The sequence below is a fragment of the Merops nubicus genome, unplaced genomic scaffold (genome assembly GCF_000691845.1).
Source record: "Merops nubicus isolate BGI_N331 unplaced genomic scaffold, ASM69184v1 scaffold12840, whole genome shotgun sequence".
In the NCBI taxonomy this organism is placed as follows: domain Eukaryota; kingdom Metazoa; phylum Chordata; class Aves; order Coraciiformes; family Meropidae; genus Merops; species Merops nubicus.
Genome location: NW_008580945.1, coordinates 28,405 through 46,066, shown reverse-complemented (window position 1 = coordinate 46,066; position 17,662 = coordinate 28,405). Strand labels below are relative to the sequence as shown.

General features: G+C 38.7%; 1 protein-coding gene across 1 annotated transcript in view; it reads left to right on the top strand.

Annotated features, from left to right (window-relative positions):
* The first annotated feature begins 811 nt into the window (after window positions 1-811).
* The window catches only part of ANKRD50 (ankyrin repeat domain 50), a 38,855-nt gene continuing 22,004 nt past the window's right edge, over window positions 812-17,662 (top strand). Inside the window, exon 1 of the mRNA XM_008946881.1 lies at window positions 812-1,381. Within this exon, the coding sequence (XP_008945129.1) occupies window positions 903-1,381 (479 nt within the window). The 5' untranslated portion in view covers window positions 812-902. The remainder of the gene's footprint in view (window positions 1,382-17,662) is intronic.

Sequence of the window (17,662 nt, the reverse complement as noted above, 5' to 3'; positions counted from 1 at the left end):
AAGAGCCCTTGGCTTTACTCTTTGTTGTCTGCATTTGCAATTGACTGAATTGTGACTTGCGTGCAGGGTTAAAAGTGCTGTCTTCTTTATTTCAGAGCTCTAGGGGAAGATGTTGTCTCTTCTGACATCTTGCGATTAAGATACCTGAGAACAGGTTCAGTAAGAATCCAAGTTCCTGAAGAAGACGCTTACGAATGTATTGAAATAAGAAGCTGTAAACACTTTTTTTTTTTTTTTCTGTTGTCTCTACTGCTTAAGAAACCATAATCTGAAGCCCTTCTCAGACACTTGCCTAGATGTATGAAGTCTGCAAAGCTCGCTGTCCAAACTGACTATTTCTTACTAAGTGGTACTTACCCACATTTGTGGTATGTGTATAGCACCCTGAAGAAAAATCACCTTCTCTACAAAATTCCCAGAAGGAACATTTTATTATGGACAGCTTTTTTCTGGATGTATATCCAGAGAGATTAATGCCTAGAGTTGCAAGGCGTTTAGTGTACACTGAAAAGTTGGCTTCCCCTCAGTTTTTCCAGATGTATTGCCTCCCCTGTACGCCAGGAACACACACAACTGCATAAACTACAGATGCAGCCATGGAGCTTTATGGACTTTTGAGCCATAAGAGAAGTATTGTTGAGCGTTGGTATCCGACGCAACTTCATGATGTCAGCTGAACTGTGATGGTGTTATGGTAATCATCATAAAGCACACAAATGGAGTGACACCCTTCCTGAGAAGAGGCTGTTAAGTTTTATGAGAAGGGTTAACCGATTACCGTGACCTCTGTCAGGTTCTGTGCAGAAGATTCTTCTGTGCGAGATGTGCGCCTGTCTCCCTGCCCTGAGATGCTGAAGGTGTACTGCTGCTTATGACAAAGCCAGGAGAAGAAGCTTCATAAAATGGCTCAAACCAGCTTGCTGCAGGGAAAGCAGTTTTACTGTAGGGAGTGGGTTTTCCACAAGCTTCAGCACTGCCTCCAGGAGAAAGCTAACTGCAGCAGTAGTGCTGCCAACAAACCATCTCTTGTAGCGAATTCTGGGAATAATACCGCTGTTGTCTCTGGGAAAGGAGCTGCCTGGGGTGTATTGTTGGTAGGAGGGCCTGGCAGTGGGAAGACAGCCCTCTGTACTGAGCTGCTGTGGCCAAGCTCACCTGCAAACCTCCAGCGAGGCTTACACCGTCAGGCCCTAGCCTTCCACTTCTGCCGGGCCCAGGACTCTGACACGCTGTGTGTTGGAGGCTTTATTAGGGGTTTAGTGACACAGATCTGCCGCAGTGGACTGATCCAGGGATATGAGGACAAACTAAGAGATCCTGCCATACAAAGTCTCTTCCAGCCTGGGGAATGTGAGAGGAACCCTGCTGAAGCGTTTAAAAGGTAAAAAGGAATTTAAAAAAAAAAAATTGAAAATAAAATGCAAATTAAAAAAAAAAAAATGCTGACTTCTGTTTAGGTCTTCCTTCCAAAGAGTCTACAATGCAGAGAGTTTAAAAACATGCTTGTTTCATCACTTCTTGTCTCTGTCAGAGCTTGCAGACTTATGTGGAAAAATCTTAAGTTTGTCCTAATAGCTAACATAATTATTTACTTTTAAAATAGAATTTATTACTAACAGTGAATTTGTTTACACTTGTCTATTTATACTCTCAGTTGTAACCAATGTTTTGGAAAGATGTTAAAGTAATTGACTTCAGAGTGGAAGATACCTGGTCAGTGGCCTTTGACTGCCATCAAAGGTAGGGCAGTTGTCCTTCACAGACCTGAATCAAACCTTGCAGGACCCTTGCAAAAGCTTCCAGTATTGGCCTCTGGCTGAGAGGAAATGGCACTAATGGATCCCTGGGTCTGATCCAGCACATCAGTTTTATATTTGTCTAAAAATATGTGGTAGGAAAATGTCAATTAACTCCTTATGTTGCTTCTCACAATATGCACAGATTATGTCAAGTCTTTATTGCTACTTGTTTTAGAAGTACCCCAAAGTGTTGAGTGAATCAGAAGGTGTTGAGGGCTCACTGTGTCCCTCAGATGGTTTGTCAGCTGAATAAGAATTTTTATTTTTGCTTAGTGTTCCATAACAATTGTCTTCAGTGTGTCACTGAGAAGCTTGTTTCTGTAGGACACTGAAGAGCGTGTATCTACAGGTCGCTTGGATCGATGTGCTGTCTTGAGCACAACCTTCACAAGCACATGTCTGACAGTCTTTATTCTTTTGGGCCAGAATGTAGGGAAATTCAGAGGGGATAAAGCTTCTCTGTAGCAGCAGATCTTCAATTGATTGTGTTGCCAGTGTAAGGCTGCCTGGAATATTAGTTCAACTGAACTTGTGTAGTATGGAGTCATGATGGAACTTTTTTGTGGTATTTAAGGGTTTATTTGATCATGTTTGCAGTATAAAACAAAAATTCCCATCTCTTTTTGATCTTTTTTTTTTTTTTTCCCCCCTAACTACTAGGTCTGGGTAAACAACTACTGAGGTTGAACTGTAGTGCTTGCTTATATTGTCATGGTGGTGTAAAAGCTTTCTAGTTCAGATGGCTGTTACATCCTTGCCTGCTGAATAAACAGGATGCATGTCTACATTGTTCTTGGTGTAGTGTCTTAAGTAGGCTAAACCAAGACTGATTCAGGATTTTTTTTTGTGGTTGTTGTTTGCTAGAAGTTGCAATTTCCAGCAGCTATTAAGGTCCCAATTTCAGAAATATTAAGTCTTCTCAGTTTCTAATGACTGAAAACTGGGTGAAATTGTCTATACATGGAGTATCAGACTGGCTGTCTAGCTTTAGGCAGTATTTTAAAATCGTGGAAGTGGATTAATCTGGTGAGTGGATGTTTATGTTTTAAAGTCTATTACAAAAAAATCTTACTATGTTCAGTACAGGTTCTCTGTAAGAGCTACCTAATTTATATAGGCTCTTTCCAGGAGCTGGAATCCTTCCTCTGTTGTAAACTTGATTGCCTTACTGCAAAGAACAGGAGTTAGGTAAAGGTCTTTAGATAAAAATGCAATATAGAAATAGAAAAATACTTGTGAGTTACGGTCAGCTTTTAGATAAGATTGCTTTTAATGGTGTGCTGTTTGAGTCTTTGGGTCACTATACAGGGTTCTTGGTTTTGTACTGGAAAAATAAAGTAGAACACAACATCTGCTACTAGTCTTTCCCTCTCAAATTTTGCAGTAGAGCTTGTAAACTCTTACTACACTAAAAATGCTTGCTTTGTAGGACAACAGCTTCAGTCAAGGAGATTTCTCTCTTTTTTTGGACCTTCATGTATTCCCTTGTTGCCCACCTACCCTGATCTCCTGCTCTCAAAAGCAGCTGTGGTAGATAGTCTTCATTCTCACATTTCAGGTTTAAGGGAGATGAGGTGTTGGAGACGAGGTGCTGTACTGGGAATATAAGTTTTCAGCACTGTGGCAGGGGACCAGGAGATGGCTGTTGACAGCAGTACCACGAGCTGCTTCTGCTGCCTGGGTGATGCTATCACTGTTAACAAACAAGAGATACTTTGCCCTTCCCACCATCAAATACCTCAATCATTTGTTAATTGGACTTTTGTTAATATATAAAGCATGCAAGAAATGTTTAACAAAAAAAAAAGTTAGTATTTTTCGTGGTTTCTAAGACTTAGCACTGAGCACTTCAGTATTCTGGTCTGGTGGTTTTATATATGTTTTCTGTAAAGTCAAAATTGTAATGTGAAGTGAGTTCTAGGGAGACTTAACAGTCAGCTGATGGCCTTTCACGTTGTGTAAAGGCACTGAAACAGCATAAGGTTCTCATCTCAGTGCTGTTGATTATACCTTCTTGATCTATTCAGTAGAAGATGGAGAAGATCTTTCTTTAAAGACACTGTCAAATTTTTGCTCTTCTTTGTATGGCTTCTGCAGACCCAGCTACGTATTCATGGCCTAAAATGGAAAGACTTCTCTTCAGATGTGCTAAACAAGATTACACCATTCTATTTTTGTGCTAATTGTGCTTGAAATAGTAAGAAAGAAAAACTTTCTGATGCCTTGTGATGTGCCAGTTTATAAACATTATAAAATTTCTTACTTAAGATAGTTTATCTTTTTCTGAAGAATGTGTTTTGTTTTGTTTTTAAATAGGTTTTCAGCAACCTTGACGGCCATAGTGATAGATGTGCAAGTGATGACATGGAGAGTTAGGACTTTTTTCCTCCTGTTTGTGTGTCTTCTCTTGAAACTTTCTCATGTATTTATACTAAGAGTGTAATAAATACAAGTGTGTCCTAAAAATTCTTTCAGAGGCAGATCTTGCAGATTTGAAGAGCTGGAGGGGCTGTTTCATATAAATGTATTTAACAAGCATTTGTTGCTGCTCTGACAGAAAGAACTGCTACTTAGGGCACCACTTCTGAGGCACTTTCATTCTCATCCATGCAGTACTGGAACAGAAATCAGTGTTAAACCTAAGGGAGAATGCTGAAGCTTCACATTCAAATTTTAGGTGGATCTGAAGCAGAAAGTAAAAAGGAAATGGGAAAGAATGTTAACAGGCTCCAAAAGCAAGAAGAAATGTGTTAAATGGAAAGAATTTAATTGAAAGTGTCTCTTAGGCTATTTTTCGCTGTTTAGAGAAGTAAAAATTGGAATAACCCAAATGCTGCAATACTATCTCTAGGGTTATGAATGGAGGTTAATCTTGGTTCTGCTGTAGCAGGCTGATACTGCCAGCAGTTGGTAGGAATACAGGCAGCTATCAGTTACCCCAGGCCATGAGAACATGGAGGAACTCAGAATCTAGCCATGGGTAATACTGAAATTTGTGCAAAGTAGGCTGTAAAAAGACATTTACCCTTAAGATCCTGGCTTGCATTTTTCAGACAAAGGAGATGATGACATTAAACACCCTCAGACAGTAGTGGAAGACACAATTACCTCATGTGGTGCTACAGTTACAATTAGTGGTGGAAGGCAGAGCTTGACTAGTTCACAGCCTAGAAAATGGATGCTAACTGGAAGTGTAGACCTAGTCTACCCTGCAGGGTTGATTTCTTTCTGAGTTTGAAAGACATTCATGGCCAGAGCTCTTGAGTCAGCTTCAGAGAATTTGGAAGTGGAATGTGTCTGTTAAATAACAGAATATTCTTAAGCTTGTGCTAAACTTGCCTTCGGTGTGCGTTGGTCTAGCAAAAACCTGAAGCAAAATTTGAATTTTGCATAGGTGAATTGTTGAAGTTAATAAATCCCCCAAAACAGTGAATTTCCACATCTTCTGGGATGCTGCTGCAGATGATACAGCTCTGCTGTCGTTCACACGTGAAGTTCCTTGCTGTCTTCGGCATGTCTTTTCAAGAGACTGTTTTCTGATTTGAAAATAGTGTGAGAGGTCATGTAAGGTTTTATTCTAGCTGCAGGTTTGAAGCCGTGGTCTATGTTGACTAAAAATTGAAAGGTGCTTTGTATAAGTCATTCATTTGGACAGCATTAAAGTGCAACAAATCTTGTGCCAATAGCTGTAACCTATGTAAAGGTACTTTCACCTGTTTGGAGAACTCCAAAGATCGAGCCTCTGGTGTTTTATGTTTGGCAATATGATGATGGAAATCTCATAAACAGCAGAATTAAGAGTAAAAAACACTAGGATTGTCAACCAGTGCTACCAAGTATTTCCTCCCCCCAGCTTTTCACTTGTATTGGCTTTCCATGCTATTTTTTTTTCTTTTTTTCTTCCTTGTTTCTCTCTCAAGAGTCGTGTAACATCAGAAAGTTGCAAATTCCAGGTGATAGAGAGAACTTCTACCGTTGTCTGAACGATAAGGGAAACAAGTTTTATTCCAAGTTCTGGATTGTTTGTCTGACAATGTGGAAAAACACAGGTCTGTTCAGCAAACATTCTTGGCTTTAAAGTCCAGGAGCTTTAGATCTGCTGTACTGCAAAGCCATTTTTCTTGCCATTTCTTTAGCATAGATGAAGGAACGGGTTTAGGATTTGAGTTGTATGCAATAACAGATGAAGTGTGAAGGAGCTGCTCTTTTTAGAACTCTTTGTACAATCTCTGAAGCCAGTAATATAATTAAAATCATCATGGATTGTGTGGGCTTTATTGAACAATTAATTAGTGAGCTTTTCACTGTTGTGGAGTAGCTTATTCTTAATTGCAGAAACTCAAGTGGTTTTTGGAATAAATCGGATAAGTTGAAGGCCAGTTCATCTTTAACTTTTCTTTCTTTGTTTTTTTTTTTTTTTTTCTTCCTGGCCTCTTTTTACCGTTTACTTTTGCATTGCCTTTAGCTAAAAGAAAGTTTCAAATCCACTTTAATGGCTGAGGCCAGGGACCAATTAGAGTATTCTGACTTTCATGGGGTTAGTCTTTGGTACTTTACCCTAGAAATTTTTGAGTTTTCCTTATTAGTGAATTAACCACAGTACATGCTTCTGCTGCTGTTTGCAGCACCCAGAGTTTGGTGAGTGATGTGTAAATAAGCAGTATTAATTTTGCTCTGGAGGGAGTCACGTGGTAGCATGTGATATTCAGGCTACTTTTCTCTTGCTTTCATATTTATTTATTTAAAAATAAAATGGACTTAGTAAATGTCTGTTTTGACCACAACCTCAGAAGGGATTGAAATAGAAGATACAATGAGAGCCAGCACACTGGGGAGAGATATAGGTGTCTGGGCTTGGGCTACTGGAAGCTCAAAAGCTGCTAGGCTTTCTATGAATTTGTTCTATAACAATTAGTAGTTCAGTGTTAATGTTTTTATAGAAAAGAACTGCCTTGACTTTTCTTGCCCAAGTCTCAAGGGCTGTCTGGAAGTGATGTACATCTTTGGTCCTTCTCCTTTCTTCTGCAAAGGGCTGCTGCACAGCCTTTCCCTCTGCTTGTGCAGCTCCACTGCTGTCTTGGTAGCTGTAGCTTTACAACAGTTACAAGGAGGGTGTGAACATAGATCTTGTCAGACTCTCTAATTTTGTAGAGCTATAAATGGTAGAAACAAAGCCAAGAACTGTGTCCTGTTTCATGTGAAGAACAATCTGAATGCAGAATGAATTAATTTACAAGACCCTTTAAAGAAGAAGGTTGTTAAACTTCCAGTGTGTTTATTCCTTTACCACACGTAAAGTTCAAATACGCGTGTGACGTATTTCCACCTTGGGAGAGAAGATTGGAAGGGGACTTCAGAAAATCAAGTCCACTATATCCTTCCCCAGGCAGAAGAAACCCAGTCTGTTTCTGAGAGATCCTTGCTTCATATGCATCAGGAAAAAAAAAAAATATTCCATATGTCTAACCTGAGGTGTTTGGTTTTTTTTTCTTGCTATAATCTAAGCTTGTTACTACTTAAGAGTGTTCTCCAGAGACATGGAGAATAGATTCTTTCTTTCCTTTTTGGGACAGCCTTTTACATATTTGAATACTGCTTTTTTTTTTCCTCTTTCGTTTCATCTTTAAATAATTCCAACTTGTTAGTGTTTACTCAGAGGTCACACCTAAGAATGTAAGCTTAATTATCCATTAGTTAAATAAAGTTTTCTGTGTCTAAAGGGAAATTTTCTTCACAACATTTTAGATGTGTAAATATGCAACATTCTGCTTCAGCACTTTCCCAGAATTTTGTCCTTTTCTACATCTTTCATTTATGCTTAACTAGAATCCTGAAGCTAGTTGGATTTTAGCCCAGAGGAGCTTGATCTGGTATGAGATTGACTTCTGCTTTTAGTAGGAACCATAACCATTTTCAGTTAAAAGCAACCTCATTTCAGTTAAAAAGTAAGTTGTTTTGTATTAGATCGCTTTTCACAGACTTCTTGTGGTGCATTGATGAGTTGTTCAAGATCTCAGGAACTAGTGTGCCAAAGGAGGAGCACAAGCAGTGCTCTAGCAAAAGGGGTTCTCAGTGGTCTATCCCATGTAGTCTTCTGCCAGTTTCTAGTCTCAGCTGGAGTTTCCACAGAAGTTTGATGCTGATATGACAAGCTCAATTCAGTGTGATTTAAGGCTGGATTCAGGGAAGGATTTCAGTTTTGCTGCTTTTGAAAAATGTAAGACTTTCAAGAAGTCATGCTACAACTTAAGGAGCACATGTCTCTTATCACAGAGAACTGTGTGCTCAATGGAATAATTACAATTTGTAGGATCTCATTTCTGAAGAAGAAAATTTGTGTCAAAAATATGTATACTTATCAGCAAGTGTCTGAGGTGCTTTTTAAATGAAAAAGTTTCTTCCTATGGACTTGATCAGGAAGACTAGATGGTTTTACAGCCTGTAGCTCCCTAGTAGATTGATCTTGATACTGTGGAGGCTTACACTTGGTGATTGTGTAGTGAGAGGCATAAAATATTAAAACTAGCAGACAGATGTCACATCACAAAGCCTTTTAGGACTCCTTATAGGGAGCAGCTATGTATAAGATGATATCTGCAAGATCAAAAGATCTTTTGAGATCTAATGAAGAAAAATGAGCAAGACAGTCAATATGACAGCAGTAAGGAATGGAACAAAAGAATGTATTGCACTGAACCTTAGTACTGTCTCCTGTGTGGTAGTGTACTGTGAAGATGTGGACAACTACAGTGTGTAAATGTGTGGTAAAATACAGCCTATCTCCAATGTAGCTTACTAGTCACAGCAGTTCAAGTAGTTATGAATGCAGTTTCTGTGCTGATTTTCATCAGAAATGGTATAAGTCTGTTCATGTGTAAGTATTGCCATAATTGTCTTGTATATTATAAAGACTTGTAGGAAATACAATATTTTTCTACATTTTAGTTCAGTGGCATGATTTATTTTGTATTCAAAAATTATAGAGGCAGGACACTGGCTGAAAATCATACCAATTAATGGGCAAGATGAGAAACTTGTTTTGTAAGAGCACACACTAGAGGTTAAAAAGAATCTGTCAAGTCAGCTTGGATTTCCTGCTTGGTGAAAGTGAAGTTGCAGAAGGTAAATTGGTATTTCATAAACTCACTCTTGTGAGAGCATCTTGACTTTGGAGCTTCTGATTCCTAGCATGTACGTGCTGCGTGTGAGTGATGCTTTAGACTTCTGATAGTAGATTTCATAGAAAATGCTGTGTTCTGCTGCTCTCTAGACTGTTAGGAAGCTGAGCTTTGCCTGAAGCTTAAGTACTTTGTGGCATATTTCTTTGTAGGCTTTTCCCTTAAATCTTTGGAGTTAATGGGTCACGTAGCAACAGTTGGTGCTTCTGCAAGAGCAAGTTGTACATTCTTCTTTCATTCTGTGGAAGCACTGCATACAGTTTGAACATAATATCATTTAAGGTTTTAACCTTTTCAGTTTAAATTACCATAAGAAAGTTTCCCTCAGGCATTTCAATCATGACAACTTACATAGACCTTTTTGTCTTCTACTTGCATAGGCATTAACATTTTGCCTTTAATCTATGTGGCTCAGTCTTAAACCTTACAGGTTTTTGTATAAGCTGTTTAGTTAGATGGACTTTCATAGCAGTTCTCCCTTGTTAATTATTTCCCTCCTCTCCAGTTTTCTATGCACATGTTCATAGCTTGTGCAAGGGGTTAAGTTTCTTTCTTCTCTTCCTTTTTAATGAAAAAAATGGAAAGGATTTGGCAGATTGTGAAGTAGAAGGGACATAGTGTGTCTATGTACTGGGAAAAGATGGAATTGAAATATTGCCTCCTGGAAGTGTTAGTGATGCAATGAATTGAAGAGATTTCAGTTTTTCCACATTATGATTTGTATAATACACTGGAAATGGTGAGAAATCTTCTATCATTGTCTGGGCGCAGGAATTTTGGAATGTTTGGGATAATTAATGCATGAACACTTCACAATGGAAGAATTATTGCTTAATAAAATAAGTAATTGGGGAAAAAAAGACATGGGGGATGCAAAAAAGCTAGGAAAATAATTATTTTGACATAGGAACTGAGTTACATATAGGTGTTCAAAGGTATTGCAGAGGAAGTGCTGCAGAGAATGTAGGTGGGCAGGTTTCTGGTACACTTGATGGCATCAAGATGTGATGGGATAGCATGAAAGAAGAACTGAAAACAAGATCAAGAAAAGAAGGCACATGGGGAAATTTACTTAGCTGATGAAGTGAAAGGGACAAATCAATGACAATGGAAGTCATGTCTTGTGTTGCATGTTTGCAGATGCCTTCATGTAAAGAAAGGACTAAAAAGTCTTTAAATTGATGGAAGAGGGAGGAAGAACAGGTAAAAAGATGAAACATGAGTGGACTTCCAGGCTGTGGGCATCACTGTTGTCTTTTCCTTGTTTGTTTGTTTTGTTTTGTTTTGTTTTTTTCTCTGTCACATACTAGTAAGAGTTGGCAATACTGGTGCATGTCCAAAGGGGAGATGGACATCTGGCCACACAGATGCGAGCTGGTGTGCTGAAGATCTGTGATACCTTTGTAGATGAAAGAGATTAAGAGGAAGGGGACATGGCAGCATCTTATTTAGGGTTATTTGAAGAATCATGGAGAATCATGGTTTCCTGGAAGAAACAGAAAACTGGAAGCTCTAGGTTGGTTAAGGAAAATACCAGCAGTATGGAGATTATGGTAGCACTCAGATATGAATGAACCTTATGAGGAAAAGCTGTTAAGAATGGGATTACAGCATGATTTCTATCTTAAAGCAGTTAATTAACAAATCTTGGTGTAACTACATTAGGTCTCCTGCAGTGATGATGAGCATGATACAATCACTAAGCTGTCTATCCTTTTTCTGTGTTTTCATGAAGTAGAGTTTAACAGGACATGGGAAAATAAAGCTCTGTTTGTAGGTTAAAGTGCAACTAATTTGCAGTATGAGAAATTGTGTCCTATATAATTTTAAATTGCCCTAAATTAGTGGAGGAGTATGAACTCCAGCTTCTTTAACAGATGGAAACTGAAGTAGTCATCAATGCAAAAAGTTGAAGTAAAAAGCATGGTATGAGTTATTCCATTAGCTTGCTCCACTGGTGGACATGGTGTCAGTGGTACCAACACATAATAGTTTTGGCTAGTCTAGAAACACTTTGGAAAACTATCCAAACTTGAGTCGTTCAAGGTCAGGCTTTGTAGGGGCCTGGGCGACCTGACCTAGGTAGAGATGTCCCTGTTTGTGTGGGGAGGTTGGAGCAGATGACCTCTAGAGATTCCTTCCAGCCTAAAACATCCTATGATTCTGCTGCATTCCGTTGGCAATTGTAGGGATCAGTTTGGTTTCAGTTGCTTTATTTTGTATTGGAGAGTGTTGCCACTTTGTCTGCTTCATCTTTGATCCACTTAATTTCTCTTAAAAAATGAAAAAAAGTAAATTAAAAATTCTCCAGATTTGTAGCAGGTGCTGCACATTCATATTGAGTTTGATTTTTATGACTTCACATATACTTTTTTCCTTAGTACCTTCTTTTTTTAAATTATGATAACGTTGCCATCCATAGTAAACATTACGTGTATAAATTGTTGTAGGAGGGGGAAAAAAAAGAATGTGGTTTCTGTCACATGTTCTATTGTAGTTAATGCTAAAACCAGATTTTAGTAAATGTAAAGCTATAGAATAAGTTCCAAAGCTAAATGCATCACTGCTGTGAGGTAATAGAATCACGTTCACATGGTGCTAACCTAACAATGCTTTTTAGAGTAAGTTACAGAGAAGGTAAAGACAGGATCAATGATCAAAATAAGAGAAAGTGTGTCTGCTTGGAGCCAGGGGAGTGACAATAAAAAAACAAATGACAACGTAACTAACATGGATGCAGAGTGATGCACGAGGAACATATGCTGTGGGTTCTACTTCAGGGAGTGTGGGAGAATAATTCTGAATGGGACATGGGAAAGCTGCTCCATTTGTTGCCTCTTCAGCTAAGACACTGCAATTAAAGGTTAGGATAGTCCCTTTTATTTGAGGGAAATAAGATGAAAAGAAGATACATGGTAATGCAAACATAGGAGGAAAGCTGTCTGAAGGACTTGACTGGTAAGGTAAAATCTTAACAGCTTTTCAAGTGGTATTTGTGCAGAAGGTTTTCTGAAAATGAGGTTGGACTCTATAATCCTGCAATCAGTTCTACAGTTGAAGTGTGGGGTGCTTTATGATGATGTGCAAGAAATGGGAAAGGCAGGTAAAGGGTAACTCGATTAGGGAATGATCAAGATCTCAAAATAGATACTGTTGTCTCTCCTGGATCTTACAGGCAGGCAATTCAAGAACCCTTTGTTCTGAAGAAACAGAGTGTTGCCATAATAGCCACTGCAGCAACTCTTCTTTGTGCTTCCAATCAGTAATGTGGTTTTGGTTTTGTTTGGGTTTATTTTCTTCTTTTGGAATCAAATGCATAGGAAAAAAACTAATTTGAGGATTGCCAGACTGAACTTCAGTAATAACGGTGACTGTTTTTGAATCCTGTGCCTTATACTGTTGTCTTTTTTTACATAGTCACAGAATAATAGAAAGTAGGGCTGGTTGGACAGTAACCTGGAATACAGCCTGACAAAAGCCACACTACTGAATGTATTCAGTGTTGTTTTCTACCTCTCTCATCTAGGGGATTGTTTTGTGGGTAGCATTGTTCACGTCATTTGCTTCTTCAGTTGTATTTATGCTCTGCATAGAGACAGAAGAAAGAAATGGATTTTGTCTATCTCCAAAAAACAGAATAATACCAATAAGCTCAGATTCCTGTAAAGCTACAAGAATTCCAATTCAGTTGTATACTACTGTGTTCAGCTAACACTGCTCATAGAAGATTAGATTTTTGTTTAACAAATATTTTTATGTGGCTAAGGAACTAGGTAGTTAAGAAGAGAAGCTGAAAATACTATATATTTCACTTTGCTTTACTTTTGTTTTCAGAAATGATTTAAAACTAACTTTGTAATTTTAATACATTCTGTTGCATATATAAACTTGTAAGTTTTCTCATTGTGGTACCTCACTCTACATGTTGCATTTCAGCCACATACTTCTGAATATTTACAGAGTAAGTTATTATCCTAACTTAACAGGTATGGAAAATAAGGTGCAGTATAGGTAATTCTCACATTTTAATTAATAATAGTCTTCACTGAGTCTGATTTGATGCTTTCATCTCATGCATTTGATGTAAAATGTACCTTTTTTTTTTAATTAAGGAAGAGATTGAATTGTGGAAGCGAACACTGAGAATTTAATTTATTATTAATATGAAGAAAAGCAGTGATTTTTGACCCTAATAAAAAAGAGCTTTTAAACAACACCTGATGGATGACAAATCCCAGGGGTAAATACAAATAGCAGCAGCTTAGACAACAGCTCAAAAACTGGGGGTGGAGGAGGAGAGGAAATAGGGTTATTCATATAGGGTCATGGGATGGCCAAAAAGGAAGATAAGTGAGGTAGCAAGCAGATGCCTTAGGTGTCTTTATACTAATGAAAAAAGGTATGGGGTGAACAAGCAGAACTGGAAATATTAGTACCCAGTCAAGATTGATTTAAATGTTCTGGAAGATCTGTCAGGTTAACTTGTATAACTGGTATGTTTTTTTAAAAAAAACTTGTTTAGGAGCTGCTTTTTATATTGTGCACTTGCTTGTAGTTCTAGAATGAACTAAAGTTAAAGCCAGTGAAAAAATCTGTTAATAAAAGGTATACACTATATGTGTTGATAGTTTTATACATGCAATAGCTACTTAAAGGTTTGTTGGTAAAAGCGTTAACTTTTATGGACTGTAAATAAAGCTACCTGCTGACTATCCTATTAGACTATCTTGTGTATCTAAGTTTACCTGCTTTGGCAAAATGTAATAGTTGTCAGTAACTAAGAGATTTACAGCACCACTAAGCTGTGTCTTTCCGAAAATACAAATGTTTCACTCTACAAAACCAGCAAAATGAAGTAAGCTAAGCTTCTTTAAGATATGAAATGGATTTATGCAAGGCATAGAATTTGGATGATAATGTCTACATAGTTGAAAATTTTAATAACAAAACAAGTAAGAGACGAATGTTAGCTAGGAAAACATGATATAAGTGGAGGTCTGTCAGTGACCATATTTCTAATATCAAAGAGGAGAAAATAGCTAATGGGAAGACATGAATTTGCTTCAGTCAAATTGGAAAGAAGTAGCTGAGAAAATGAAATGCAGCATCTGGAGACAATGATTGTGAAATCATCTTAAATGCGTGGTGTTTAAAGGGGAGGAGAAAGAAGGACAAACTAAAAGTAGTGGATCTAGAGATACTGGTGACCTCAGATAAATTGTGGGTAAGATCTCATAAATACAAGTATAATGGAAGAAAGGAATTAGCTGGAAAAACACTGATATCTCAAAGCAGTATATTAAAGGTCCAGTGTAGTGAAACTGAGCTCCTTATCATTTATGTGGTAAACATTAGAAGGAGGACTGCAGAAAGAAAGTAAACCAACTTCTGAATGTGAAAATTCCATAATATGAAAGTGAGGGCAGAACTGAAAGTTCAAGGTGTATTGTTCATATTTCCTGCAAAATCTGTTTTGTTTGGTAATAAGAAATAATTCCATATATATGTTAGCAGAAGGAAGACAATATCCACCAAGTGTTGGTCTGCTGTTCATTGGGAAAGAATCATAGAATCCTTTAGGTTGGAAGGGACCTTTAAGATCATCAAGTCCAACCATTGAGCCAATAGGGCTCTAAGGTCCTCTGCTAAAACAGATCAGAATCTGTCAGGGCTGGAAGGGACCACAAGGATCACCCAGTTCCAACCCCTCTGCCATGAGCAGGGACACCTCCCACTAGATCAGGCTGCCCAGAGCCTCATCCAGCCTGGCCTTAAAGACCCCCAGGGATGGGGCCTCAACCCCCTCCCTGGGCAACCCATTCCAGGGTCTCACCACTCTCATGGGGAAGAACTTCTTCCTCACATCCAGCCTGAATCTGCCCACTTCCAGCTTTGCCCCATTCCCCCTAGTCCTGTCGTTACCCGATATCCTAAAAAGTCCCTCCCCAGCTTGCTTGTAGGCCCCCCTAAGATACTGGAAGGCCACAATAAGGTCACCTTGGAGCCTTCTCTTCTCCAGACGGAACAGCCCCAACTCTCTCAGTCTGTCCTTGTAGGAGAGCTGCTCCAGCCCTCGGATCATTCTCGTGGCCCTGTGGACACGCTCCAGCAGGTCCACGTCCCAAAGAACTAGTAACACTGGGAAAGCTAAAATGTTCAATGCTTGTGTATTAAAAACACACCCTTTTTTAAAAAATTATTTTGTAGTCAGCTAGTATAATGCAAATTGGTAACAAAGAAGTAAGATTAAGGAAAAAACAGCCTGAACAAAAAAACTCAAAACATAGAATAGGTGAGATGTTTGCTGACTGTTCAACCTGTGAACTGTCACTGATTATCTTCAAAAGAACAAGTTATCTTTATCAGGATGGCTGAAAATTCAGACTTGAAAGAAAAAGATGTGTATTTGGGAATAAGAAGTGTGTGAATTGAAATAAATAATGCAGAACAAATAATCAAACTATCTGCAAGCAGCTGGAAAATAACAGAGAACTGAAAAAGAGCTAACATGGTATGACATGGTTTAGTTTTGACTAATCTGATCTAACTTCTTTTTGTAAGAGACAGAGTATTAGTACTTGTGGATAAGGGATAACCATAAATGTCATTTTGACTCGAGGAAGGCTTTGATGATTGCATGAGACTTGTGCAAACAGGCTATGTGCAAGGCAAAACTGTGTCTGGCTACATGCAGACAGGTTTGAGTAACTGTGCTTGGAGAGTGATTATCAGTAGTTCATCTTCAGACTGCCACAGCACATCATGTTGAGTTTTGTAGAGGTCTGTCCTGCATCTGTCTCTTCTCAGTGTGTTCCTTAATGGTCTGGGTGACACTGAACAGAGAAGAAATGGTTATGAATTTTGGATACTGCTGGCTTCATTATAATGACCTGTGTGTTATCCATGGGAGACAAGTAATAGGACAAGTAGTAAAAGGTTTAAACTGCAGGAAAACAGCTTAAGTTTAGACACATGGTGGGAAAGGGGAAACTTCTCAATTACAAGAATATTGAAGCACTGGAATAGATTGCTTGGGGAGACAGAGTATTGATCAGTGGAAGTCTTCAAGAATGCCTAGATAGTACCTCTCAGGGCTGACAGAGCCGATCCAGCTGCAGGCAGGAAGTGGATTAGATGACCTCTCCATCACTGAAAAATAGAACTGGGAGAATTTGTGTAGACTAAATTTCTGTTTTATATTTTGTGTTCTGAGAAAATGGTTGCGTTGTTTCCTGTATTCTCCTATTTGCCTTTGGTAGGGTTGCATATTTTTGTTTGTCAGACTCTGAATAGTTCAGGACATACTGTGTGTGTTCTCACACATGCCAAATATGTTATTTAAAAACAGAGTGAGCCTGCTCATGGTAGCAGGTCTGAATGGTTTTCAGCTGCAGTCGTCTGTCCTTTGTAATAGTTGTTTGCAAACTGTTCTAGGCAGTCCAACTATTACACCTAAATATTTGCTTTTAAGTTTTGTTTTTTCTGACATTTCTAGACAATCCACTGGCAATGCTTTTTAAACAAAAAATCACCTATGTGTTTGTATGAGACAGTAGGAGGTCTCTAATCAACCCCCCGGGGTCCAGCCTGCTCTGTTGGTGTGGGGATGGCACTGGTTCTGGGATTAACTCTGCTTTTGTCAGGCCCCATGCCCTACAGGTAGCTTTTGTGCTCTCCTGGGGGGATGGCGGCTCCGCAGCACACTTACAGATAAACTTCAGGTTGCCACAAGACATCACAAAATCAGGGACTGAATTACACAAGATTTCCCTGCTGTTCCTGATTCACTGCTTCTGAAAAGACCAGACCCTGGATTTACATCCATGTACTGTACCCAAAGCTTTCCCAGTAGGAGAGTGTTGGGGATTTGTGTTTGGTTTGGTGTTTTTTTGTTTTTTTTTTTTTTTTTTTCTCCTGCTTTCTACCTTCTCCATAAGACTAACTGTAGTTGGGTAGAACTGTTAGAGCCAGTTTGTCTTTATTTGCAGCCTGTAAATAAGCCATTGACTAGAAACAATAATCTCTATTATACTATAACCCACGAGTGCATGTAATTCCAGTATTGCACTTGGTCAGAATGTCAGAGTCAGTCGCAGTACACTTTATCACCTTGAAACATTACAGAGCAGGTACCTCACTAACCTGATCAGCTCCATCAGTATGTACACAGCTGTGCACACAGCAAACTGGGTCACTTCACTTTCACCACCCTTAGCTGTATGTTTTATTTTGCAGCTTTTTTAAGTGGAGAAGTGTTCTGTGCTTCACAGCCATTTCTCAGATATTTTCACTCTAATTTCAGGGTTCTCTGTGTGTGTTTTTCAAGCTGTTATTACCATTATGAGCAGCTGGGTGATGAGGAAGAAGCAAAGGCCTGTATTACACACACATATATATATATAGTTCCAAGCCTTAGGGTGCTGCTATACAGAAAGCAGCTATTGGACCTGATCAGTAGAATTCACTCTTTTAATCATTAGCCAGAATGCATTACGAGGCAGGTAAACAAACTGTTTACTGTCAGTCCTCGGTAAGACATAAATGCCTTGTCACAGGACAAAGTAAAACACCCATCTACAAACAATACTGCAAGGAATTTGTAAAGGTGCTTTGGTTTTTCTTTGTGTGACTACAGCTGCTGGAAGTCTTTGCAGAAAAAGGGTAATATTTCATCAACTGAGCAGC